Raw genomic sequence first — 27225 nt, 5'->3', positions numbered from 1 at the left:
GACACGTGCCCAGAGCGACCTCCCTTTATTTCCTTCAGCTGCACCAGGGCTCACTCCCGTCTCCAGACCAGGCTAGGCCTTCTTGTCGTCTTTCTCCACTAGCCTCCGTGGCCCTGAGGGGGGAAGAGGCAGAGCACGTGAGCCGGAGGGGGCAGGCAAGGCTTGGTAGGCCGGGCCCTGCTGCAGGGCCTGGTAGGCGGAGTGGTCCTCAGTGCGCCCAGTGAGCACGGCGTTGCGCAGTTCAGGCATCTCGGCAAAAGGCAGATAGGCTTCTCCTGGGGGAAAGAGAGGCAGGTGTGGGACACAGCCGGGGAGGGTGGGGGTGCAGGGTGGGGGTGCTGGGGCACACGCCCAGAGATAGCGAGGAAGGGGCTTGTGTTCAGTCAGTCGCCCCTTGAGCCAGCCAGGACAGCCGCGGACAAGGGAGGCGTAGCTGGGGAGGAGTTCTCCGTGCCCACAAAAGGTGGCTCTCGGGCCCGGCCACGAGTCTGCCCTGAAAACCCTCCACTTTTGCAAAGAACGAACGGGCTTCATGCAAATCTGCCGGGCGGCTTTAGAATCTAGGCTTAGACTAGTGGAATCGGTTGGGAAACCAAACCGAAAGGAGGGACGCATCCATGCCAAGCACAAGAAGGCAGACTGGGTTGGGCCGCCGGGAATAACGGAGCGGAGGACAGCCACGTGGGGCCGGCTGGGTCTCTGGCGCACTGCCTCCGGCCGCCGCTCTCGTGCGCCGACCGTCCAGGAGCTGAGCGGGGCCGGCAGCAGGTTTGCGCAAAGCCTCGATGAACAAGCCCAGGAGGTCTCCGTTTGCGGCCCAAGCGCGCAGGCTGGCTGAGCCCGGGTCAAGGGTGGGCCGGCGGCAGGGCTGGCGAAGAGGCGGTCCCGGCCGGGCAGAGGGAGGCGCTGCGGCTCAGCGGGGGCGGCCCTGGGCTCCGACTCGCGAGCCGGCAGCGCGCACGATCCGAGCGTGGCGCGCGTCCCGGGCGGGGGCAGGTGGCGGCGCGCCCCTCCCGGCCTGGCGCGCCCCGCTCCTCCCTCCCTCCCCACGCGGCCCCGCCGTACCGCATGGCCGGCCGCCTTTGCGACGCGTCTCCTCCGACTCGAAGAAGGTCTCGTGCTCCTCCCAGCGCCGGTCGCAGGCTGCGCACAGGAAGTTGGACGTGAAGCCCGAGCAGGAGCAGCCTAGAGGGGGAGGCTGCAGCGTCAGTGCCCGGGCTGGGGGCGGCCAGGCCAGGCCAAGCCAGCGGGGGGTGGGGGGGGTGCCTCTGCCGAGGGCCCCGGCCGCCTTGTAGAGCAGGAGCCCAGGACGGGGGACCTGTAGCTCTCCAGATGTCGTGTTGTTGGACTAACTCCTATCCTCCCCAGCCACTGGCCCTTCTGACTGAGGCTGATGGGAGCTGGAGTGCCTCGATACCACAGGTTCTGCGCCCCTCCCATGGCCCCTGGGACGCCCCCGCAAGGGCCGTCGGGTGGCAGCCTCCGCGCGGCGGAGGAAATGAGTCCGTGGCGGGAGGCGCGGAGCGCGCGCAGGGCTGCTTGAGCAGGGGCAAAGGGCCTGCCTCTGGCCGCCGCCTCTGGCCCTTCTTGGGAGGAATGGCAAAGGCAGGTGGAGCGTGGCCCATGAAGAGGTGGCCCTCTCTTGCCAGGAATTTCTCTCGAGCATCAGTGCAGTGTGCTCTCGGCCTCGGGTGGCACAACTGACCCGCCCCCTATTAAAGCAGGGTCAGCCCCTCGCCCAAAAGTCAGTTGAGGGGCTCAAAGGAATCTCGGGTGGGGGGGGGTGACCACAGGACACAACCGCCCACCCACGGTGAGTCTGTGGCGCATTTTGGATCTGCAACACCCCACCCCGCCAGTGTGGGCTATGCGGCAGCCTCGCACAATGTGCAACACGGCGGGCCCAGGCACTGCCGCTCCTCCGAACTGGGTCTCTGCCTCTCAAGCCCTGGAATTTAAAATGAGGAACAGAAGCTTGGAAGGGGGGGGCTTCAGGCAAAACCTCACTTGTGTGGGGGGGTGGGCGTGAGCAGGGAAGGAAGAAGCTCCGGGGTATGAGGACTTGGTGGAGGCTCCCCAGGCCCAGAGGAAGGGAAAGCCTGGTTCTCCCCTGGGGAAATGCTTCAGCTCACACACCCTGCGCGCGCACCCACCCACCGACCCTCCGCCTCCCCAGTGCTCCATGAGTTCTCTCCGAGTCCCCGTCCCATCAGCAGCCTCGCAGCCCAAGCCCGCCCGGGCTCAGGCACGCACTCCCTGCTGGGGGAAAGGTCCGGCCCGGCTCACCTCGGGCCCCGCAGGCACGAGCTCCAGTCGGCACGTGCTCCTCATGGGTGTGCTTGCAGCGGCATTTTGCCCGCCAGGCAGCTGGATCAAAGCCCGTCCTTCTCCGCAGCCAGAATTCGCCCACCTCCTCTGGGCGCGATGGGATGAACATGTAGCCCTGGCATTTGCAATCAGGGACTGTGCAGGGCACCGTTGCCCTCCTCTCTGAAACAGACAAGTGTGCTGGTCAGGAGAGGGAGCGGTGGGGGGGGGAGCAAAGGTAGCAGCAGGAACCAAAGTATTCCTTGAAGGGGCATCAGAGGCGCAAGGAGTTTTGGGGGGCAGCAGGAAAGCATCGAGGCTTAGGGCAGGAGCCCGTTGGAAGTGGGCAGCAGTAATAGTTGCAGACATTCCACCAATGTTAGCAGCAGGGGAGCCTGGGCTGGAGGGTGCTCTTGCAATTACGCCCTGCTTGTGGGGGTTCCCATGGGCAGTTGATTGGCCCCTGTGTGAGCAGAGTGCTGGGCTAGATGGACTGATGCAGCACAGCTCTTCTGTCCTTAAATAAAGAGTGCCTCTGAGCCTATGCAGACTGCTTTTCTTTCATCACTGAGTCTTACATTCCTCCCTTAGCCATTCTCTTCCCCTCCATACAACAATCTCTCCTTATTCTTCTGACCTCCAGCAGCTCTTCATAAACACAGGTGTTTTGTTTTGTTCAACTCTCCTCTACCTCCTCGTTATACACAAAGCCCTCCTTCCTCCCCATAATTTCATTTATGCAAAAACTTCACCATGATTCAACCAAGGAGTCTGTTTTCAAAACTAGGACTAAATTATGGGGAAACTCTGAGCATGTACTAAATGCCTTTCCCTCAGTCACTGCAGAACGGAAAAACACAATTGACAAAACATACATGGGATCAGGCTGGAAGTGTACTCAATTCATTGGGATGGAATTGGGCGGGCAGTACCAGGCTCACAACTCCGGGCTTCTTGCTGAATAAACATGCAGGAGATCAGGCTGCAAACCTCCCCACAAAAATAACTTGTGCTGGAATGTATTTTCTGAACACAGCATGTTTTCTGCAGGGTGGGTTATCCTGTTGTCTGAACGCAGTCAGGGTGCCTTGTTAACCATGCAGTATTTATTTATTTTATTAAATTTATATACTGCCCCATAGCCGAAGCTTTCTGGGCGGTTTACATAGCCGAAGCTCTCTGGGCTTGTTAGCCACCCTGAACAGCCCAACAACAAACCATGGGTTCTCAGGGTGGCCTGTTCAAGAAATAAGCCATACTTCATGTTTAACAAGCCACCCTGGCTGTGTTCAGACAACATGCTAACCCACGGTTCAACGAACAACCCACACTCAACCTGTTGTTTGAACAGCCTCCAAATGGCCCAAATGCTGCCAAGAGGCATCTGAGGCTGTGAAATGAAAGTTAACCACAGCACCAGTACTGGGGCTTGCAATTGATATATCATGGATGCCAGTACTACTGGTTTTGAAGTGGCTTTGTATCAGATCCAGATTGGTCATCTTCAGGTCATTATCTATGCTAGTTGACACTTGAATTGTACTGAGTGTAAACACTCAGTGCACAGAGTTCCTGTCTTTCAAATGAGCAGCATGTGGCAAGTTTCATGATTTCTTGTATGAAACAGGTGTTAAAATGACAGATAACTCCCTAACCTGTGCTCTAGCCAAACTAAGTCCCACAGGGCAGTGCTGAGTGTCAATATAATTTTGAAAATATTTGTGGAGCTCATGTGAGTGCTGATTTCCGTTCCAGAAGGTAGGAAAATGCTGCTACGGAAGGCCATGAAGGGACTGAGCGGATGAAAAGCATCTCTAAGATGCTAGAGTTTGGCATTCATGGGAGAGGAGGAAGGCTGTATCCCAGAGTCTATACTTTAATCTAAAACTCAACCCTCTAGCAAGCAGTTTGCCTCAATCAGAGGTTAGTGTAGTTCAAAGCACTGGCAGTGGTGAGGCCCAAAATGCAGGGCTCAAAGCACTGCAGCCACTCAGCGCAAAGCCCTTTTAGCACACATGCAGCGTTAGTAGATACAAGGGGAACCGAATTAAGAGTGCCTTTGATCTCAGAAAGCCAGAACCAAACTACTTAAGTTCAATGGCTCTTTTCTAACCCTTTCAACTGTACACACATTAGAAGTTCTGATCCAATATTAATTTATTGCATTTGTTCATTAGTCTGAATTAATTCCATAAGTCTTAAAATGGCAGAGTACTATTGAGACAACCGTGGTATTTGTTATATTTGTACTGTTATTGCTGCACAATTTATATGTTTGCCTTTTGCTCTGGTTGTCCTCCTGCTTCGGGAATGCACAGGCTGGCTGACTACACAAAATGAAAGCAAGAATTGCATTCATCACCGCTCCCCTGGATAGCTTCCAAAAAGGGTTGCACAAATTATGGCAGGCGCCTCTATCACACGGACGATTTGCCATGAGACCGACTGGGAACTGCCGTCTCCAGGTGCCGCCAGAGGAAGCGGCTCTGTGGCTCTTCGGTCTGAGGCCTGATCCAGCCAGGCAGTTCTCATGTTCCCAAGTCAGGAGCCATCCAGGTATTCAGGATTACAACTCCCACAAGCCCCACCCAGCATAGCCAACGGCAAGGGGTTATGGGAGTTGTGGCCCAGCACCCTCGGAGGGCACCAGGTTGCCCACTCATGTCGCGAGTCCGAGGGACCCTCTGCTACTCACCCACATAGACCTGATGCAGCTTCAGCAGGTGACCACAGAAACATTTGGACTCGTCGCTGACGCGGAAACAGTCCCACAGGTATTCAGGACAGCGCCAGCCAATGTAGAGGCCTGTAGGACAGGAGGCCCATCAGGCGGATGGCTCTGCGGTGAGGGAGGAAAGGGCCCCTGCTGTGCCCGATGGCCAGGGCCCCCATGTCCTGGGCTCAGCCAAGCACCGGGATCTCCTGCCCACGGCCACCGGTCCCATCCTGATGCTCACTCCAGCACTGCCCACCACCCACCACCAGCCTTCCCCTCAACCCACCTGCTCTGCCTGACGGAGCTGGTAACCGTGTCCTGGGCTGTGCCACCGCTGCGTCTTTTAGGCTTCCTCTGGGCTCTGAATCAATCCCCAGCAGTGGGAAGAGCAAAAGATCCCCTTTGCCTGCCAGCTAAAACAGGCAGCGGAGCAGGGTGGGTGGGGAGATGGGCCTGGCGGCTGCTTTGCATGACCTGCTTGCTGCTGCCCTTGCTGATCAGGCCACGTGTGTCCCCCTCTTCGACTCCTCTTGTCCGTGAAATGACGTGATGCTGACTCTGGGAAAGGATGGGTCACCCCCGGGGGAGGGGGTGCTGCCCCATCCTTCAGCTCCCCACAACTGGCTCTGCCAGCACTGTAATACACCAACAGACAAGGCTGAGGGCAAAGGGCATTTGAGTGATCTGACACATGTGTTGGGGGGGTGGGGGGAGCCTTTTGCTGCATGGCCCTGCAAGGGCCGCTGTGAACTCTGGACCACGCTGGGTCAGAATGTGCTCACTAAATGGGCCAATGGCCTGGCTCTGTAGCAGGCAGTTCCCTAGGCTCGTCACCCAGCCACTGGGGATTGGGACCATCTCCTTGGCAAGTCCAGTCTTGCATGGGGAACCAGTGGCCTATCCTGGCACAGTGCAGGCGGCATCTATGGACTTTCCCATGCCACCTTACATGGGAAGAGAGCAGAGGGGCCCCTTCAGGCTCCAAATGCTGGCCTCCCTGCACAAAAGCGGCAGAAACTGCCTTGAAGGGCCAATTGGTTCTGTGAGGCTATCAAGATCTCCTTTGTCCTTGAGCAGTGAGAGGGAACATTTGTCTTCCTCCCCCACCTGCCTCCACATCAGAGGAGGGCTTGTCTGCCTCCACGAGTGGCACCCTAAGGATCAGTCTGGCCTGGCTGCTCCCACACCTGTCTCCATGGACCGCAGGGCTGCCTCCTTCTCCAGGTGGAAGAGGTCCTTGACGTTCTTGCCGAAGTTCTCCCGGTGCATTGCTTTAGCCACTGACAGCAGCTCGGCCTTCTCTGCTGGCACCACGGCCCTCACCGTATAATCTGGGAACAGAGAAGTCCTGGGTCAGACGCCCCTCCACGGGGTCCAACACAGAGAAGACCCTGCCCCTGCCTTTAGATCGGGTGCAGAATCTCCAGCCCAGGGGCCCCTCTGGGGTCCACAGGTGGCCCCACCCTGTTCCCCAACCAGCAATCCCAGAGTGCTTTCCTGGCTTTTGAGCGGTTCCCCCTCCTTTGTAGAGTGCTGCGAGGCCCCCGCTGCGGCTCAATGCATGGCAGCTACACTGTGCTTGCGTCTGTGGTATTTTTGGGCCCGCCTCTTTTGCCTCAGGCCCCACCCACTCCTGGACCACGGTCCCCAAGAGGGCCTCTGAAAGGGAGTGTGGCCCTCCGGCTGAACAGGGTTCTGCAGCCCTTCTGGAGGAGAGTCAGTGAATGAACTGCCGCTTTCAGCTCTTTGATCACTGGGCCACATTCATCACTTCGTAGACGGCCTTGAGTAGAGGTCAGGGCGGAAAGGCAGATTTCACATGATGTCAATAATATTAACAAAGGAATATGTAAGTCATCCATCGGCCATGTCTCCACTGAGAGCTGAAATAAATGTTCATGAACACAATTCACCAGGATTCCTCATCCCTTCCCTGCACTGCAAGCCCTCATCTGTCCCCCCTCTGGGAAACAAGAAACACTCCCCCTCCCATGTCACACAACGCCAGCCCCCCCCATCCCTTCCGTTACGGCACTGTTGGGCCTTTCAGCTTGCAGTTTCAGGGTGGCCAGAGGATCCAGCTCTTTAGGCTGATGTGCAGCTCTTTTCCCACAAGCGCTCAAGGTAGGCAGTGCACTTAATGCATGCAATATATTGGAAAGCCATAAAACCACTCTGACGAAAATGGTAAGACATACAGAAAAGGTGAAAGACATGACTGAAATGGACCATAGCTCACGCATGCGCACACTCCCTGTGATGTAAAAACTAGAATGTCCATTTCCCCCTGACACGCATACACACAGGCACACCAGGGGAGGGTACAGAGGCGCACAGGGCAGAGAAGACGAAGTAGTCAGATGCCCCTGGTGGAGTCTCCATTTACCCCCATGTAAGTGGCAGGTAGGTGACTTCCAAGCCCCTTTCTTGACAGATGAAGTTAATCCTGTTGAGTCCACATTGCTGATTAACTGCCAGGACATCACCATATAGGGGAAAGGTTAAGTGCAGGTATGTAGGGCAAAGGACATCTGAGAGCAAGTATAATGGGCTCAAGTTAAAGGAGGCCAGATTCCAGCTGGACATCAGGAAAAACTTCCTGACTGTTAGAGCAGTACGACAATGGAATCAGTTCCCTAGGGAGGTTGTGGGCTCTCCCACACTGGAGGCATTCAAGAGGCAGCTGGACAACCATCTGTCAGGGATGCTTTAGGGTGGATTCCTGCATTGAGCAGGGGGTTGGACTCGATGGCCTTGTAGGCCCCTTCCAACTCTGCTATTCTATGATTCTATGATTCTCTTTCATAGTAATGGCAGCAGCCAGATGTCCCCCCCCCCCGCCCCCATCCACAGCTCCAGCACCACCTAACTTCAATTAAACATCACTTAAGGGCACTTTAACACCATAGGTCAGTTTCAAAATGACACTGACCATTAAACTCAGCCAAGTCCTTGGGACTGCCCCCTGGCCACATCACCAATAGGAAAAGGGCTACAGCAAAGCACATGGCAACTTCAGCTGCAGTTCCCTTTCTGACCACTGCATAGAAGTATATAAGCCATTGTTCTCCCCCAGCCTGGTGTGACCCTGAATTAGCAGCGCGAGTGCAAGGGTCACCTTTATTCTTGAGAATAAACTGGAGCCCAACGCCTCGTCTGTGATCTTTTGCAAGTGTCTCAATATTGGACTTCGGCGCACTCAGATTTGGCATAATTTATGCAACACCTGCCTACCTGGGCACGCACACGCACACTGTGCAAAACGGGAGCCCCGCCTCTGCTGGGCTGGTGCTCAGATCCAAGCTGTGATGAACTTCCAAAGGAGAGGCTGTACGATAAAGTTCCCCAGCTGGCTCGCAGCCCCCCACCGTGCCCCCACTAGGGATCACACATCACGTACTTATAGGGATTTCTTCGTTTGTCCCCGCTCTTGCCGGCGGAACTCTCCCCCATCTGATATCTGGATGGGCCTTGAGCCCCCTGTGTTAAAAGGCCAGCGATCAGGCCCTTCCCTGATGAGCCTCCATCTCCACCCAGTTAGAATCATAGAATCATAGAATCATAGAATAGCAGAGTTGGAAGGGGCCTACAAGGCCATTGAGTCCAACCCCCTGCTCAGTGGAGGAATCCACCCTAAAGCATCCCTGACAGATGGTTGTCCAGCTGCCTCTTGAAGGCCTCTAGTGTGGGAGAAGAGCCCACCACCTCCCTAGGTAACTGATTCCATTGTTGCGCTGCTCTAACAGTGAGGAAGTTTTTCCTGATGTCCAGCTGGAATCTGGCTTCCTTTAACTTGAGCCCGTTATTCCGCGTCCTGCACTCTGGGAGGATCGAGAAGAGATCCTGGCCCTCCTCTGGGTGACAACCTTTGAAGTCTTTGAAGAGTTGCCTTCTGCCTGCCTGGGCCCAAGCTGAAGGAAGGGCCTCGTCCTAGAAGGTGCCCTCAGGGGGTGTTTGAGGCCATTGTGGGGTAGGAGGGGAGAGGCTCCAGCGTTCTGTGGCACCGTCCCTCCTCGTTCTGCAAGACAACCCTCCCACATCCCCTCCCACTGGGCTCCTGAGGGCTGCAGGACCCCAGCAGGCTGACCCTCTCTCCTGCCCGCAGAGTTTTTGTACCCCCGGCCCACCCTGCTGTTTCTCTGTCGGGTGCCAGCTCCTGGGTGTGAGGGCATCACGCATCTTGTTGCTCGATCAGGAGCCTCCCTTGCACTCCACCCTAACAAACCAAATCTCCCCCCACCTCCCCTCCGGGATCCATCACGGGACCTACTCAGGGCTCCTTTCTTAGCAACTGCCTTCTTCTTTGCTTTCTTCTGCTCCCCTGGGGTCCTCTGGGGAGAGATGCTGCTCAGGTCGGTGTGGGTCTCCTCCACCTCCTCCGTGCCATCTCCCTCTTCTTCTAGCGCTTGCAGCCTGTCCCGGTGCCTCTTGCAAGAGGAGGGCGATACTGAAGGCGAGGAGGGTGTGGACCAGGACATGTCCTCAGAACTTCCCAGGGCTGGGGAAGACAGTTCGCTTGGGCTCTGCCCTTGTACGCTTGCTGACTCTGAGGTCCCCCACTCTGAAGAAGGGAGGAAGGAGGAGTCCTTCAGGTCATCTTCCCCTTCTAGGGATGTCGACTTCGGCAGTACCGTGTCCTCATCATCACCCTCTGTGGAAGTGGGTACGATAATTTCCTCTTCCACCTCTAGGGCTGTAGAAGTCGTCCCGGGGCCCTCCTCCACCTGTAAGGATGAAGAGGAGCCCCCACCAGGCAACTCTTCCGTGAGTTCCTCTTCCATGCTGGCTCTGCCAGGATACAAAAAAGGCAAGCTGAGACGGAGCAGGGCTTGGGAAGTTCACCACGTGGATTGGTATTGAAGGGGCCCCACGGCTTTCTGCTGCTTGAGGCTGCGACTCCTGGGGCAGGGCAGGGCCAAGCAGGATGTTGCCCATTGCTAGGCAACAGGGCTGGCAGGCGGAAGGCAGCTGGACTCTTGCCAGAAAGACGGGCGGCAAGAGGGAACCGGGGCAGAAATCCACACGGATCTCTCAGGTCCAAAGGAACAGAACCTGAAGACATGGACACAAGAAGCTGCCTCCTCCAGAGTGAGATGACTGGCGCAGCTAGCCCAGAAGTGTCATGGTCTACTGTGGCTGGCAGGGGCCTTTCCTGGCCTTGGTCCTGGAGATCCTTTCAGCTGGGGTTGCTGAGCCCTGAGCCCAGGTCCTTCTACATGCAGGGCATGTGCGCTGTGCTATGCCCTCCATCCTCCTAAGCCTGCTGCGTTTATTTATTGCATTTCTGTACCTCCCAATAGTCGAAGCTGAAGAGAGCCAACTGCTGTGAGAAGGCAGTCCCAAGAGAGTCTGATGGCAAGGGGAGGGGCACAGTCTGTGGCAAGGCAGGCTGGTCAGTTGGTGGGGGGTGGAGAGGGATTGGGCAGGTGGGAAGCAGGAATCCTGGTTCTCTGCCCATCTCTGCTGCTCTCCTACCTCTGCCGGGCTCCTCACAGGACAGAACAGCTGTAGCCAGGAAGCTGCGATCCCATTGGCCACAGGGAAGGAGGGAGGAAGCCAGTATTGCCATGACGACAAAAGCCTTGTTTATTGGTACAGCTGCCAGGTTCCATGTGAGTCCTTGGCCTAAGGCTGGCTGCCTCCCTAGGAACTGGGTGTCAGGACTTAGTTGCAGCTTGGCCTTGTAGTTTATAGCTACGCTTTAATTAGAAGCCTACTCCCCGCCCACCTGTTGACTTCAGCCTTGGAAAGAAGAAGCTCTCTGTGAGGATCTGACAAGGGTTGGGGAGGAGTTCACAGAAGGGTTACCCAGGTAGAAGTGTCATCCTGGAGGACTGAGCGGTGATGCCCAGTTTGGACAGGGGCCTTGCTGAAAGGCCCAAAGCCCTCATATATCACGTGGTCTGGAGGAGAATCTTACCATCACACGTTCCTTTTTAAGCTGATGCAAAGAGGAGGAGCCTTCGCTAGGAACATCTCGTCCGACACCCTCTCTGTTTGGATCCATCCTCATCTGGGGCTCTGGAGGAACTCTGCACATGGACTCTCCTACTTGGAACTTTGGATTGCTAAGGATTTGCCATGAAAAATACTGTGAGGTTCTTCATAGACTTGAACTCTCATTTGCTGTGGATTTTGTTTGTCGTCAGCTCAGTGTATACCCCTCCATTGGAATTGATCGGCCTTGGCCATGTAGCCTGCAGCTACTACTGAGAGATTCAAAGTTGGACTAACTCTCGATGGGTATGGTTTTGTTTAGCACTTTCAAGAATTTTTCCCTTTGATTGCTTAAGGGATCATACCCAGGAATCATTCCCTTTCCTTTACTGGGTGTATAGATTGACCCTTTCCTTCTGTTCGGTACCATGGAGATAGCAACAGGGAAACCACATTGATGAGGATCTCAGTCACGGTTGTAGTGATTAGCTTCTGACTGTTCTGAAATCTCAATCCTCCCAGAGTGCAGGACATGGAATAATGGGCTCAAGTTAAAGGAAGCCAGATTCCAGCTGGACATCAGGAAAAACTTCCTGACTGTTAGAGCAGTGCGACGGTGGAATCAGTTCCCTAGGGAGGTTGTGGGCTCTCCCACACTAGAGGCCTTCAAGAGGCAGCTGGACAAGCATCTGTTGGGGATGCTTTAGGGTGGATTCCTGCATTGAGCGGGGGTTGGACTCAATGGCCTTGTAGGCCCCTTCCAACTCTGCTATTCTATGATTCTATGATTTCTTAGAGCCTATAGCTACTGACCATCAGCTATCTGCTTTCTATTAAACTTTTGCTGCAGGATTTCTCTACCTATATAACTGAAAATATGTGTATGGGTTGTATGTCCAGAAATGTTTACCCACTTCCAGATGAGTTGGAAATTTGAAATTTGGCACACTGATAGGATTGGCTGTACAATGTACCAGAAATCCTAAAAACTTGATTTTTTTTTTATTTTAGTTTTAAGTATTTTTAAAGAATCTAATAAAAAATTAAGCTTACGCCTACAGCTCCCAGCATGCCTTGGGCAGAACTCCCAGCTTGCCTTGGATGGGAGGCCAGACTTACTGGCCTTTGGTGGCCATTGTGAGAAAACACTTTGTATAATAATGTAAGAATCTATTTCTCAAGGAGTGATTGTTGAACCTTTGAAGCTACACAGAACCATTTCCTTACGCTCCCTACTGAAATAAAAATCTCCTAGCAACTTAGATGAATAAGTCACATACACATCATGTATTATTTATCAAATACATATTATTCAGGGACCCTTGAAATTTTTGACGTTGATAGGTCTTCATGTCTAACGTTAAAAAAACAAACCTTAAATCCAGAATTTTTGTGGTTTAACTATTTTTTAAATATAATTTAAAACATCTTAGGCTGATGCCTACAATTCCCAGAAACTGAAGGCCTGCTGGGAGGTGTAGGCGTAACAGAGATCTCGGGAATCAGGCGCACGGCCACGTGGGCGATCACAAAAGATCTTTGGAAGGGCTGCACAGCCCAGCATGCCTTCACGGGAGCTGTCTGCATCAACGAGAGGAGGGAAGCGCCTCTCAGAGGACGTGGGTGGGCAGAGAACGTTGGTTGCCTGGCAGTGACGGCCATCCACCGCCATCACCACCGCCGCTGCCTCAGGAGCAAGGCTGGGGAGAGAAAATGGAGCCGAGGGAGCAGGTGCTGCCCGCCCGCCCCAAATCTCAACACCGTAAATATGGACGGACAGAGCAGCAATGGGGCAAGACACTGTGCAGAGCGGCGGCCCCAGTCCAGCGCAGAGATCGACCTGCTTGGTGTCGATGGCAGGGCCAATGGCAGTGGTGGCGGTGAGCGCGGCAATGCTGGGCAGGAGAAGGACATGAGGACTGAGGGGACCGGGCCAATGCCAAGTATATCAGCTAGTCCTGCAACAGAGGGAGTCCCATGTCAGTTTGCCAGAATGTGTCCGTGCCTGAGGGACCAGGAAACCTGAGACTGGGCAACCACACACCCCGTCTGTTTCTTTCCCCCAATCAACCCTCACCACCCCCAATACAGACCCTGCTTGACCTACTGTTCAGAGGAGGGCAACCAAGATGATCAGGGGTTGGAAACAAACCCCTATGAAGAGACGGAAAGAACTGGGCATGTTTAGCCTGGAGAAGAGAAGATTGAGGGGAGACATGAGAGCACTCTTCAAATACTTAAAAGGTTGTCCCACAGAGGAGGGCCAGGATCTCTTCTTGATCCTCCCAGAGTGCAGGACACGGAATAACGGGCTCAAGTTAAAGGAAGCCAGATTCCAGCTGGACATCAGGAAAAACGTCCTGACTGTTAGAGCAGAACGACAATGGAACCAGTGACCTAGGGAGGTTGTGGGCTCTCCCACACTAGAGGCCTTCAAGAGGCAGCTGGACAACCATCTGTCAGAGATGCTTTAGGGTGGATTCCTGCATTGAGCAGGGGGTTGGACTTGATGGCCTTGTAGGCCCCTTCCAATTCTGCTATTCTATGATTCTACTTGCCAGGTGAGGTGGTAATGATGACAGACATTAAGGTGCCACAAGTCTAGTTGCTGTTTTTCCTGGAACAGTCCAAATGTGAATATATTTCTAAACTGTCCTTCATCCAATATGGATTTCAGTACGATAGAATTTCAAACAAAATGCAAATACAATAAAACAGCATCCTTCATAGAAGTAACAAACTCAGACGCTGTGCAATAAAACCAGTTCAGGTTGAAAAACGTGATGTCAGATCAGGCTCTCTTTGGCGCAGAGCAAATAAACTGGCACTGAACTGTATAGAGCAATAAGGGAACTGTCTGGTGTGGAGCAAATGAACAGTGGAGGCTGGTGGCTCCGATTCGAGTGGGGCTGTGAGTCCCTTCTGGGCTTTAGTCCAAACCAGCCAGAACTCTAAGGGAGCCGTTCAAGGTGCTGAACCCTATTTCTGCCCGCCCCCCCAGCCCCCGCCCCCGCCAAGAGGTTGAATGTCTCCCTCTCCACTTTCTTTGCTCCATGCTGAATTCTGTACACCTCCATTTTGTCTCCCTTTAGCTTCCTTTTTTCTAAGCTGAATAATCCTCACAGGGAGGCTGCTCCAGCCCCTTCATCATTTTAGTTGCCCTTTTCTATAATTTTTAGAACTCTACAATATTCTTCTCTTTTTAAGGTGTGGTAACCAGAACTGGCGTCGGCTGGTCCATGAAGTCACGAAGAATCGGAAACGACTGAACGAATAAACAACAACAACAACAACCAGAACTGTACACAGTTTTCTAAGTCTGGTTGCACCATAGATATGCATAAGGGTAGTAAGATACTGGCAGTTTTATTTTCAGTTCCTTTTCTAATTATGGAATTTGCCTTTTTCACAGCAGCTGCACACTGGCTTGTCATTTTCATCGACCTCTCCACTGCAACCCCAAGATGTCTTTGCTGGTCAGCAGGGCCAGTGCTACCATAGAGGCCACTCAGGCGGTTGCCTAGAGCACCAAGCTAAGAGGGGCGCCGGGCACAGCACAGCACTCACGTGCGTTGGCTCTGAGCCGGCCCGAGGATTCAGCTGGGCCTGGGCGGGCGAGATGGCGCCCCGCACCCGCCCAGCCAAAGCGAAACCAGGGACACTGGGGTGGGGCGGCTCCACGTTCGGACTTCCGGAACGCGCCCAGAAGACACACACAGAGAGAGAATGTATGGGTGCATGGGGTGCATGGGGTCTTTGAGTGAATGCATGTGTTCATGCATGTGTTTGTTTGGAGTGAGTGATGCTGAGTGTGTGTGTGTGCGCGCGTGTGAGTTGGGGGGGATGATTTGGAGGTGATATTCCTATTAAATAATGCATTTTAGACCCATAGACGTTCCTTTCCAATTTGTTTGTTATAATTGGCATGACGTATTTCTTGCACTTAAAAATAAATTTAGCAGTTTCAAGTTTTGTGCTTCTTATTTTTTCCAGGAAACATCTGTTCTTAAAAATCAAAGTTGGCATTTTTTGGGGTGTGTGTGTGTGTGTGTGTGTGTGTGTGTGTGTGTGTGTGTGAAAGTAGCTCATCTTGCCTAGAGCACAACATAGTCTGGCACCGGCCCTGCTGGTCAGTCACCGCTAGCTCAGATCTCATCAGTTGGGATTTTCTGTCCCAAAGTGCATCACAAGTGCAGTTGCTTCCATGGAGTTTCCATTCGGAGGCCCGCTCTGCCAGTTTGGAGAGATCTTTTTGGAGCTCCTCATAACCCCTTTGTGTTATAACCACCCTAAATAATTTGGTGTCATTGGCAAACTTGGCCATAACACTGCTCACTCCTGATTCTAGATCATTTATAAACTAGTTAAAAAGCATTGGTCCCAATACTGATCCCTGTGGGACCCCACTATTTACTTCCCTCTATTGGGAGAATTGACCATTTATTCCTGCTCTCTGCTCTTTAACCAGCTACTGACCCATAAGAGGATGTCTCCTCTTATTCCATGACTGCTAAGTTTGCTCAGGAGTTTTTGGTGAAGGACTCTATGAAAGGCCTTTTAGAAGTCCAAGTAAACAGTGTCCACCAGATCACCCTTGTCTACATGTTTATTGACACTCTCAAAGAAGTCTAAAAGGTTAGTGAGATAGGACTTGCCTTTGCGAAAGCCATGTTGATTCTTTTCTGCAAGCCTTGTCCTTCTATATGCTTACTAATTTTATCTTTAACAATGTTTTCAACCAAATTACCCAGAACACATGTTAAGCCTATAATTTCCCAGATCCCTAATCCTGGATCCTTTTTTAAAGACTAGTGTTACATTAGCCATCCTTTATTCCTCTGGCACATAGCCCAATCTTGAGAACATCTTACATATTTTTGTTAGAAGAGCTGCAATTACACATTCCAGTTCTTTAAGAACTGAGGGATGGATACCACACAGGCCCGTTGATTTATTTACTTCCAAATTGTCACTAAGGTTGAGGGCTTGCATGTGGGAGAGGTAGCATTTCAGAGAAAGCCACGTCGGTGGTCCTGCATTTCAATCTCCTACTTAGCAACCTAAATTTGGCTTCCAGGACCTCATGACTTCCAGGTCCTCCTCTGAATGCAGTGGATGTCGGTGAGTATAAACTAAAAGGGGAAGGCACAGAAGTGTCAAAATATATTCAAACCTGAAGCATTTAGGAAAACAAGAAGATTGCAGATTTCTTCTGAGGCAGGACATTTTGTTTCCTGAAGTGCAATGGGGTCTGAATAAATTTTGGCACTTCTGAGCAGCTTCTCTATAGTGTGCCTCATCTTTGGAGTTCCTTCCCCAGATTAAATCACCAGGTGCCACTACATGATTCATATTTGGGCATTAGAGTTCCTCCTTTCTTTTCAGGTACTTGGAGGTATTTAATTCTCAAGATCTTTATGTTGATGCTTGTCTAATCCAGGGGTCTCCAACGTTCAGAATTTTATTTATTTATTTATTTATTTATTGCATTTGTATACTGCCCCATAGCCAAAGCTCTCTGGGCAGTTTACAAAAGAATTTTGAGTACGTGTTGTGGGCACCATGACAAAATAGTTACCATGGGGGGTGCGATGGTCACACACAAAATGACTACTCTGGTGGGCACAGCCAGTCACAAAACATGCAGTTCACAGAAGGGCAAACTATAGAGGCCAAAAGGCAATAAACATGCTTAAATTCCTGAGTATATGGCAGAGGCGGGGACTGAGCCCCCAAACACAAACCCACTCCTTTAAGCCCACTTTTCTTTCATAGAAACATGGGATAATAGAGTTGGAAGGGACCTACAAGGCCATCGAGTCCAACCCCCTTTCTCTCATTCTGGATCACCCCACCCCACCCCCCAACACCTGCAGCCATGTTCTCATACCCCACATGCCCAACACACAAGATCCACGCACCCCAGTCACTCACTGCCCTCTCTCTTTCCACCCCAGCCTGTCTGCCCCCTTCCTCCTTCAATGATGTCCCATCACCCCGGCCCTTCTCCAGTCACCCTGCTGCCCCTCCAGGCAGGGGCAATGGCCTCTGCCCCTTACATCCTTTCTCCATGGGAGTGGGGGTGGGTGGGAGCCCTTCAAAGCTCTCCTTCTGCCTGCCTGCCAGCTTTAATTTCTCAGGGTATCACCATGGAATAAAGGCGGCAGGGGACTGCAGGCCGGGGCTTCACTTTGGAGCATTCCTGGGCACCCAGAGAAACAATTTAAATTTAAGAATAAAAAATATATTATTATTATTATTATTATTATTATTATTACTATTATTATTATTTGTAATCCACGTTGGAGCAGTTTTGATCAAAAGACAGATTAGAAATATATATTAATGCGGTGGCCACTCTCCCAATGTAGATTGTCTGTTCCTTCTCAAGTGTCTCATCTTTTACGGTGTTACTTGGAATAGATGTTCCAAGAACAACAGCAGAAAATCGCTGGATGTTATTCAGTTGTTGTCCCACAGAACAGCAAGGTGAGGTGGAGGCTCTGAGGGGGCTGGGGCTGGGTGGGGGGAATGGCTCAGCCCAGGCCTTTCTTCTACATGATCAGTGAATATCCCTGGCATGATCCTTGGGGACTCCGGGAGGTGACCCCTTTTGCTTAATAATAATATCCAAAGGTTGCTTCACACATTGCTTTTCTCTTTGTGTTTTGCAACTTCTGATGCACAGCCCAAATGTGTTTTCGACCTGTGGTGGAAGTTTAATCTCTGCCCATGAAATGTTCATGCATGAAGGGGACATACACGGACACATGCACATGCCCCATGTGCCTGGCGAATACAGCTGGGTTGCCAACAGGGCCTTAAGGGACTTGGGGCACATCTGTTGACAGATGCTGCCCCCCCACCTTTCCCTCTTGGGTGCCAGGTCTGGACCTCGACATCCACTCACTCAGCCCTGTCCAGGCCTCTGCTGCCTGCTCTAGCGCCAGGCCAGCTGACAGAAGAGGCAAAAGCAGGCAATAGAAGGTTCCCTCTGGCCTCACACCTTCCTGGTCACGTGCAGCTGCTTAAGTCATCCCCCAGAATATCTGGACACAAATGGCTCCTCATGGCTGTAAGCAGAGAAGCAGCAGGGGGCCTTCAAAGGGGGGTGGGGAGGGGGTGAAGATGCGAATGCCCGGAGCGGAGGGTCTTGCAGGGCTCCATCCAGGGGTCCCACAGGGCTCAACCAATGTCTCCATCTTCGGTTCGGAGCCCTTGGTTTTGGGGCAGCAGCAGGCGCCCCCCAGGATGAGGCCAAAGCTGCCCCTTCTCCCGCCCCCCAGATGTTAGACTACCAGAGAGGAGCGGGTGTGGTGGGGCAGCCAGGAGGAGGGAGAGGGAGGGAGGGAGGGGCTGCTTTCTCCCAGAAACGCCCGCGCGCCTCCCCCATGGAACCCTTCCTCGTTTGGCGCGGGGGGGTTTTCTGGCTGCCCCGGCCCAGCAGCCCCGCCAGGCGTCCAGCTGCTGCTGCTGCTGCTGCTGCCGGCTGGCCGGGGACTCCTCAGGAGGCGGCAGCTGCAGAGCGGCAGCTCGGTCAGCCAATGAGCCGCGGCTTGGCCAGGCAGCCTCGTGCGCCGGGCCAATGAGAAAGGCGCGGGGGCTCCGGGAGGCAGCTGGGCCTGACGTCATGGCCGCTGCCGCCGCCGCCGCTGCTGTTGCCGGAGCCGTTGCCAGAGCCGGAGCGCGGCAGCCCCTCCAGGCGCGGGGCGCGAGGAGGCTCGGGGCGCAGCATGGGCCGCGCGGCTCTCGGGCGGCTCCAGCTGCTGCTCCAGCTGCTCGCCTGGCTCAGCCTGGGACGGCCGGCAGGTGAGCGCGCGGCGGCGGCGGGGGCGCCTGGGCGGGGGAGGGGGAGCCCAGCCCCCGGGGCCAGGAGGGAAGGAAGAGGCTGCAGCCCAGGGCAGCCCGCGCTCCTCCGGCGGGGGCAGCGCGGGCAGCAGGAGCTGTCCGGCGCGGCGTGGTGCTGAAGGCGCCCTCCTGCCTCAGCCGCGCACGGGGGCCGGGCCGAGGGGCGTCCTGCCGCCCACGGGGGCGGCCTGGGCGCGGGGCTGCGCGTGCCTGGCAGCCGCGAGGGAGGGCCAGGGGAGCAGAGGGGAGGCGGCTTGGGCATCGGCGCGTTCAACTGCTCGGGATCTCGCCCGCAACGGGGCGCCAAATCCCGAGGAGGGCTTTGGGCAGACCGGGCGTGGGTGGCCCGAGGAGCTGTCCGCTGCCCTGGTGCTGAAAGGCGCCTCGATGGACGGAGGGCTGGGCCGGCTGGGGGCGCTTCCTGGCAGCTGGGGAGGTGTCACCGCAGCCCCATCACCCCATACACCTCCTATTCCTGGGAAAGAAAGGCCTGCTTTTCCTCCTCCTTTGGCACAAAGCAGCCCAGGGGCTCAGGGAAGAATGTGCAAGGAAGCCTCGTGGGGATTGTGAGGACGTGCGGCGCTTCACAGGCCACGTTCCGCTACCCTGGCCCAGGCAGGTCTCTGCTCTAGGAGCCCACATGCTACACCCCAGCAGTGTGGAAAGCCACAGGGGGGCCACAATAGTGAGGCGAGAGAGGAGCTCTGGGCAGAGGGCTGCAGTGCTTCCGTTCACCTGAGGTGCTCAGCCAAAGGCATCCCTAGAGAAATGGGCTTTGAGGGAAGGCTGGAATGTGACACAGGTGTTGTGCTCTGGACGCCCGGCTTCCTCACGGCCCCTGGGTGGCCTTGTCCCTCCCTGTGGCTTCTGCTTCATCCCTGAGAGACACACTGGGCTGCTGACTCAATAAGCCAGGTGGTCATCGCCCCCTTGGCTCTTCCCCGTCCACCTCTCTTCCAGTTCCTACCCGGGGATCTCCCCCTCCGGCTGGCTTCCCATGCACATCTCCAGCTCTTCATCCACCCTCCCCCAGGCCCAAAACCTTTATGCCGCCACCCCACCCCACCCCACCCCACCCCACCCATGCCCTGCATGGGGAGCGTCCCCCTTAAGGGAGCTCCCCCCGGTCCTTCTTTGGGGATGGTCTCCACCCTGCCAAGAGCAGGGGCCTGCCTGCACGCCCAGCATGCTCTGGAGGTAGATTTAGTGATACTGTCACGCACATCCCAGGACATTTAATTACCTAGTAATTGATGGCTTTCAGCAAGAATAATGAGATCATTTTCATGAGGAGGGAAATGGCTGGTGGAATATTATATGTGCTCCCTTGAACTTACAAAACCGTATTTTATGGCAGAGGCTGACAGCACTCACATTGATTTGCAACACAGGTGCTGTGCGATGCTGAGCCTTTGCTAGAAGGGACCCCATCACTTCCTTGGCACTGTGCATCCAGCAGCAGCCCCCGTTTACACACATTGCCAAAGACGTGACTGAGCAGGAGCTTCCACTCTAGGCACAAAGCCCCCGCCCCGGGCTGTGCCCCCAGGCCTCCACCTCCTGAGTGGCTCCTGCTGGGATTTCCCATTCGGGAAGCACACAGGCTTTCGGTGGAACACCCTAACTGATGCACTCGCTCCTCTTTGTGCTCTCTGGAGGCTGGGAATGAGCCCACCACTGCTCTCTCAGCTGAAAGCAGGTGAAGCCTGTGTTTTCCTGGAAAATGCATCTCAGGCTCACAGAGAAAAGATTTTTGTCATCAGACACTAGGTGGGGGCTGGGGGCTGCTGGGAACTCCCTGCCATTGTCAGTTCCAATGCCAAGCCAAGGGCCACTTTGGAGTCTTGGCATCTGTGAATAGACCTTTGCTCTCCTCTTCCCAATCCTAGATTCTACTCGCCTGTGACACCGTTCACCTCATCAGCGATGGGGAAGCCGCTGAAATGCTTCCCTGTTGCTATCATTTACTTATTGCTCCATCTATTGACATGGTGCTTTACACAGAATGGGGGTGGGGTCAGAGGGCGTTGCCAGGGGACTCCTATTTGGCACTTTGGCCACTGGCCCATGAGAGAGGTCTAGAAACTCCAGCCCATGGGCTTCATCTGGTCCCACAGAGCTTCTGCATCGGCCTGTGGAGCATCCTTGGGTACCTCCAGGAGGCAGGGCTTGGCCTCCAATCTACCAGGGGCATTTTTGCTGTGGGGGATTTTACTGGAAGCTTGTGGTCCACCGAGTGCAAAAGAGGCTGGGGCTGGCAGGGCATTCACCTGGGATAAAGGAACAGGATGCCTCTGAGAACAGGCTCAGCTGAGGAGCTTGTTTTATTTATCTAAAATATTTCTGGGCTGCTTTTCAGAGCAGAAGCACTCCCAGGGCAGCTTATGGCAATAAAATATATTGCTGTAAATTGTTAAAAGCGACTACCAGCAGCAATAAAGGCAATAACACCAACAACAGCAGTCGTAAAAGAGAAGAAAAATATAAAATGATATGTTTCAAGACCTTCTAAAAAGCCCGCAATGACAGAGCATGGTGGATCTCCAATGGCAGCTTGTTCCAAAAGTGTGGGGCCACCATGGAGAAGGCCCTCTCAGAGAGCTTGTCTATTGGGCGGTATAAAAATGTAATAATAAATAAATGAATGTGTGGTCACCCACCACACTGCTGTCATGGACGGGCAAATGAGAAGGGCCTCTTTTTCTGATCTGAAAGTGTGGATAGTCTGATATGCGTGAAGGCGGTCCTTCACGTAACTTGGTCCCAAGCCATTTAAGGCTTTTAAGGTCAAAACCAGCACTTTGAACTGGGCTCAAAGATGCACCAGTAACCAGTGCCACTGGTGCAGTATAGGCATTATTTGATCAAATCACCTCACCCCCAATAATACTTGGGTGGGTGGGCACATTTTCCATCCACTGAAGTTTCTGAACTATCTTCAAAGGCAGTCCCACGTATAGTTCATGACAATAGTCCAGCCTTGTAGTCATTAGTGCATGGATAACTGACGCAAGGTCCATCCTCTCCAGATAGGGCTCTCTCTCTTTACCAGCCTATGCTGGTAAAATACACTCATAGAATCATAGAATCATAGAATAGCAGAGTTGGAAGGGGCCTACAAGGCCATCGAGTCCAACCCCCTGCTCAATGCAGGAATCCACCCTAAAGCATCCCTGACAGATGGTAGTCCAGCTGCCTCTTGAATGACTCTAGTGTGAGAGAGCCCACAACCTCCCTAGGTAACTGATTCCATTGTTGTAGTGCTCTAACAGTCAGGAAGTTTTTCCTGATGTCCAGCTGGAATCTGGCTTCCTTTAACTTGAGCCCGTTATTCCATGTCCTGCACTCTGGGAGGATCAAGAAGAGATCCTGGCCCTCCTCTGTGTGACAACCTTTTAAGTCTTTGAAGAGTGCTCTCATGTCTCCCCTCAATCTTCTCTTCTCCAGGCTAAACATGCCCAGTTCTTTCAGTCTCTCTTCATAGGGCTTTGTTTCCAGACCCCTGATCATCCTACGGCCACATGGGCTTCCCCAGTTAGCTCCAAGTCCAGGAGAACTCCCAGACTGTGCACTTGGTCTTTTAGGGAGGGTGCAACCCTGTCTAAGAGAAGTTGTAACCTCCATCTGGTATTTCCATACCAGAATGGAGCTTGGACTCCTATCACACAAAACCTGACACTTGCTTTCCTGAATGCTTTTCTGTTCTGGTAGCCTCATTTAAGGACAAATACACACACCCCTTTTGTTGTTGTTAAAGAATTGGAGGAAGGATCCCCCTTTTCAATCTACCGCAAATCACTCAGAGATCTACTTCCTGCCCATCCTTGATCTACATGAAACCACTGGGTGAGTTCAGGGCTCATGGGTTCAGTGTCACCAGTATGCTGATGAAACCCAATTTATTCTCTCATGTTCATCTAAATCCAAGGAAGTTGTTCCAGTTTTGAATCAGTGTTGAATGTAAATAATGGCCTGGCTGAGGATGAACAAAGTGAAGCTTAATGTAGGCAGGACAGAGGCATTCAGGCAGATAAAAGAATGAGTTTAACTCAAGAGCATAAGAACTTACAAAGAGCCAAGCTTGATCAGACCAAGGGTCCACCGAGTCCAGCACTCTGTTCAAACAGTGGCCAACCATCTGTTGACCAGGGACCCACAAACAGGACACAAGTGCAACAGCACCCTCCCACCTATGTTCCACAGCAACTGGTGTACATAGGCTTACTGCCTCTGGTACTGGAGGCATAGAATCATAGAATAGTAGAGTTGGAAGGGGCCTACAAGGCCATCGAGTCCAACCTCCCACTCGATGCAGGAATCCACCCTAAAGCATCCCTGACAGGTGGTTGTAAAGCTGCCTCTTGAACAACACATAGACATCAGGACTGTCTTATGTGGAGTTGCACTCTCCTTGAAAACCCAAGCTCCCAAAGTGACCCTGTTCAGATGACATGCTAAACCACAGTGGTTAAGCATTTTGAGCTAAACATTATGGCTTAGCATGTCATGTGAACCATTCCCCACCATGGTGGCTGCATAACCACAGTTTAAACATGTACACTAACCATTTGCTGCAAAAGGGTTAGTGGCCTAATCAAGGCTTAGCGTGTTGTCTGAACTGGCCTATCAGTGGTGCTAATTGAAGTGTGGGGGTTTATTTTGAATGAAACTTCTAATAACTTTTTTTTAAAAAAAAATTATTTATTTTTAATTTGATGAAATTTGCAAAGATAGTTGTCAATTCTGAGGGGATCACACCTGCCATGTTTCAGATGAACAGGTGTAGGGAGTTTTGTTCAAGAGAACCTTTAAAGTTTGGAAGTATATAAAAAAGGACACACCTATGTGCCTTGTGTACCATTCTTTTGAAAATTACGTGCAACATAGAGGTGGGGTTCTAAGTAAGAAGCATGCAAAGTAACTGTATACTGTGGTTTTTATATTTTTTGATGGTTTAAAATTTTGTATACTTTTTAATATCCACTGTTTTTTAACTTTTTGTAAACTGCCCAGAGAGCTTTGACTATGGGGCGGCATATAAATTTAATAAATAAATAAAATAAAATTTTCAGAAGAATAGGTCCAGTGGTACATGTGAAAGGGGAGGTCCTCAATTTTTGGTGGGGTTTAGTGATGTGCTTTCCCAGTTCTTGCTCCATTTATTTTTGGGTGATTGTGTGAAAATGGGACACATTATAGAGGCAAGAAACCTGAAGTGTTTCAAGTGAATAGGTGCAGGGATGAATGATGATAGAGCCCCAGTTTGTGTCTTTTTTCATGGTGCAGCCTGCAGGCATTGGAAGAATGTCCCCCTCACTGTCCCATTATGCCTGCCCTCAAAGCACAGGGATTGGAGAGGACTTGGTAAAACATGCTCTGGGATTGGAAGGTGGCTCTGCCAGTCACTCAAGCCCACTCCTTCCCTCCCCCACCCCACACCACTAAGCATTTAGAGAAATGGAAGCAAAAGACAATATTTGGGGAGACTCTCTGCCCTTCCAAAGCCAAAGAAGCCCCATGCAGAGTCCAGCTACGGTTCTGATCATTCGGAGGGAAGTCTGCTTCGGTTCAGGAATAACCATAAATTTTCCAAAGGGGTCCGTTTCGGCTCTTAGGTCATAGAATCATAGAATAGTGGAGTTGGGAGGGGTCTCTACGGCCATAGAGTCCAACGCCCTGCTCAATGCAGGAATCCACCTTAAAGCATCCCTGACAGATGGCTGTCCAGCTGCCTCTTGAAGGTCTCCAGCGTGGGAGAGCCCACCACCTCCCTAGGTCATTGGTTCTGTTGTCATGCTGCTCTAACAGCCAGGAAGTTTTTCCTGATGTCCCACCAGAAACTGCACTCTGGGATGATCAAGAAGAGATCCTGGTCCTTCTCTGTAAAGCCAAGCAGGCTTTTCCTTTGGTGGTGGGGGTTAACCAACCCACTTGAGGTAACTATCTTTGCCCCATTTCTATGAACACTTTCCAGCACTCAGAGCTAGTTTATAGCATGCACAGCTAATCACTCTATTACTATACGTTTACTGCTAGCATACATAGATCATAGAATAGTAGAGTCGGAAGGGGTCCAAACCCCTGTTCAATGCAGGAATCCACCCTAAAGCATCCCTGAAGGATGGTTGTCCAGCTGCCTCTTGAAGGCCTCTAGTGTGGGAGAACCCACAACCTCCCTAGGTAACTGGTTCCATTGTTGTGCTGCTCTGTCTGGAATTTTTTCCTGATGTCCAGCCAGAATCTGGCTTCCTGTAACTTGAGCCCATTATACTGTCTCCTGCACTCGGGGATGATCGAGAAGAGATCTCAGCCTTCCTCTGTGTGACAACCTTTCAAGTATTTGAAGAGTGCTATCGTGTCTCCCCTCAGCCTTCTCCTCTCAAGGCTTTTCACCCTTGACCCAATCTGATGCACCTCCCCAGTGAAAGGCAATGGTGGGGTGTGGAGATTACACTTAGCTAGCATGGAGAGGAGGGAGATAGGGATGGAGGCAGGCGATTGGGTGGGTGGGGGTCCAAGGGTGGAAGAAGGAAGGATGGCTGTCTGCCAATGCAGAAGCCAGGAGGGGTCTGGGAAATGTCTGAGCCGGGGTTGGGGGTGTCCTGTAATTGAAGGCGACAGTGGGAACAAGTGGGGAGCAGGTTTCCTGAATGTGGAGAATGGCTTGAGGAGGGAAGGAGGCTCATGGTTCAACTGGGTCTATTCTTGGCCAGGGGAGCTGCAAACAAGCAGCGGACAGCAGGGACTGGAGCAGTATTGGGGGATGTCAAGAGAGCGGGTTGGAGCGGGAAGGGGGGGTAGCATAGCATAGGCTTACGCAGAACTTTTCATTAGGGTGCACACCCAGGGATCATTTTTTTAAAGGAGAAACATTTATTGAATACTTAATCATGAAGGATTTTGATTCATTTATTTATTAAACGCTGTAGACACTGATGCTCTGCGTTCGGCTTGCTTGGCCGTGGGAGGGCCACTGCAGTTGTGGGTGTGTGTGGGTGTGTGAGGAGGCGCTCCTCAAGCCCCAACACTGGCCAGAGGAGGCGCTCACGAGGTGATGTTCAGGGTCCCTCTTCCTGGCCTCTTTGAAGTGGGGCTTCCGGCAGAGAAGCTCCCAACAGAGTGATTCTTTTTCGCTCCCTGCTGCTGGGAGCAACGGGGCTCTCTTGGAGGCAGCGGTTCTTTAGCGCAGTGGTGGAGCAGCCAGAGGGCACTCAGAGGACTGCCCTCCTCAATGGACCCCCACTCAACGGCACTTATTGCTTGAGACATATGGGTGTGCCTGGGCACACCCGGCACACCCCTTGCACATGCCTATGTGTAGACGTACATTCAGAAGAGTAGGGGCTCATCATGACAGCCCCCATAGTCATGTCCCCCCCAATGCTGGTAGTAGCTGTGTTCATCCATACCAACAACCCAGTTCTAGCCAATTTCCTCCCCAGCAGGATCAGGTCTTTTGTAAAGCTGATGGGTCTCAGTTGCCCTTCCAAGACCAAGCCACCCGAAACACTTCACATTTGAGTGGGGAGCACGCACAGCAGTGTGCTGTTGCTGGGGAAATCCCTTCCACAGGCACGTGCCCAGCTGCCGTGAGGACTGGAGCTCTGCCCAGAGGGAAGCCTGAGCGGAGTGGGGTGGCAGAAGATGTCGCCGTCCCTGCTAATCCGACAGGCCCGGATATGGCCCTGTGCACTATGGGCTCCACTGCACTGCTGGCCTCCAGGGAGAAGGCAGGCTCAGGGTGGGAAGGGAGCAGGTCTGTCCCAAGGAAGGAGGGAAGGCAGGCAAGGCGGCAGGCAGGCAGGTAGGCCTCACTGGGCCTGGGCGCAAAGCAAGGCAGGCAACTGATGGCCTTCCCTAGTGGGGGAGGTTAGGCCGGGGGAGGGTTATAGTACCTGCCCTGCTCTTCCTCCGTGGCTTGGAGTGCAAAGAAGGTGAAGGCAATGGGGCGCCCCTTCAGCAGCTCCAAGCAGGGGCAGGGGAGAGGGAGAAGAGCTCCCTCAATGTGGGAGACAAAAGGGGGCTGCTTGGGGTCAGAGGTCCCGTGCTGCCGGGCTGCTGCTTCTAGGCCAAACCTGAGTTTAATCATTAAGCCTCAAGCCATGGCAACCATCCTGTCTCTGGTGGCTCCTCAGAACTAAATCGGAGCTGCCGTTTAATGATTTAAAAGGTGTTCATTTGGGAGTGAAGCGGCTGGCAGCCCTCCTCCCAGCTTAAGCAGGAAGGCACCAGCGGGGAGGCCGCTGGAGCACTGGCCTGGCGTCCCCTGCACTGCCCGGCACAGCGATGCTGAGGGGAAATGGTTATTGGCTTGAAAGGGCTATTCAGGGGAGGGGGAGGGAGCCTTCTGCCTGGAGGACAACAGGCCTGCCAGAGAGAAGTGAGGCCTTCGTGTCCTGGGCACAGCTCTGCCTGGC

General features: G+C 53.2%; 1 protein-coding gene across 1 annotated transcript; it reads right to left on the bottom strand.

Annotated features, from left to right (window-relative positions):
• Positions 1 to 72: 72 nt before the first annotated feature.
• On the bottom strand, positions 73 to 18592 carry FAM221B (family with sequence similarity 221 member B). The gene is made up of 8 exons (XM_063128813.1): positions 18414 to 18592; positions 12406 to 12855; positions 9285 to 9811; positions 6211 to 6354; positions 5003 to 5113; positions 2287 to 2490; positions 1066 to 1185; positions 73 to 275 (listed from the first exon to the last, which is right to left on the bottom strand). Exons 1-8 carry the CDS (start codon positions 18590 to 18592, stop codon positions 73 to 75), a joined length of 1938 nt encoding a protein of 645 aa, XP_062984883.1.
• Positions 18593 to 27225: the final 8633 nt, after the last annotated feature.

The sequence above is a fragment of the Elgaria multicarinata genome, chromosome 6 (genome assembly GCF_023053635.1).
Source record: "Elgaria multicarinata webbii isolate HBS135686 ecotype San Diego chromosome 6, rElgMul1.1.pri, whole genome shotgun sequence".
NCBI classification, from domain to species: Eukaryota; Metazoa; Chordata; class Lepidosauria; order Squamata; family Anguidae; genus Elgaria; species Elgaria multicarinata.
Note: the sequence above shows the minus strand (reverse complement) of the source record. Positions and strands in the feature narration are given on the sequence as shown.

What these genes read in the sequence shown, in the direction of transcription:
- FAM221B (XM_063128813.1), bottom strand. Translation starts at nt 18,592, where the DNA reads ATGACGTCAGGCCCAGCTGCCTCCCGGAGCCCCCGCGCCTTTCTCATT. An exon ending in CAGCAGCAGCTGGACGCCTG is followed by an intron (nt 12,856 to 18,413) that starts GCGGGGCTGCTG and finishes TCTCCTGCCCAG; the next exon opens with CATTGCCGCGCTCACCGCCA. An exon ending in CCTGCGGTCCATGGAGACAG is followed by an intron (nt 5,114 to 6,210) that starts GTGTGGGAGCAG and finishes CCTGTCCTACAG; the next exon opens with GCCTCTACATTGGCTGGCGC.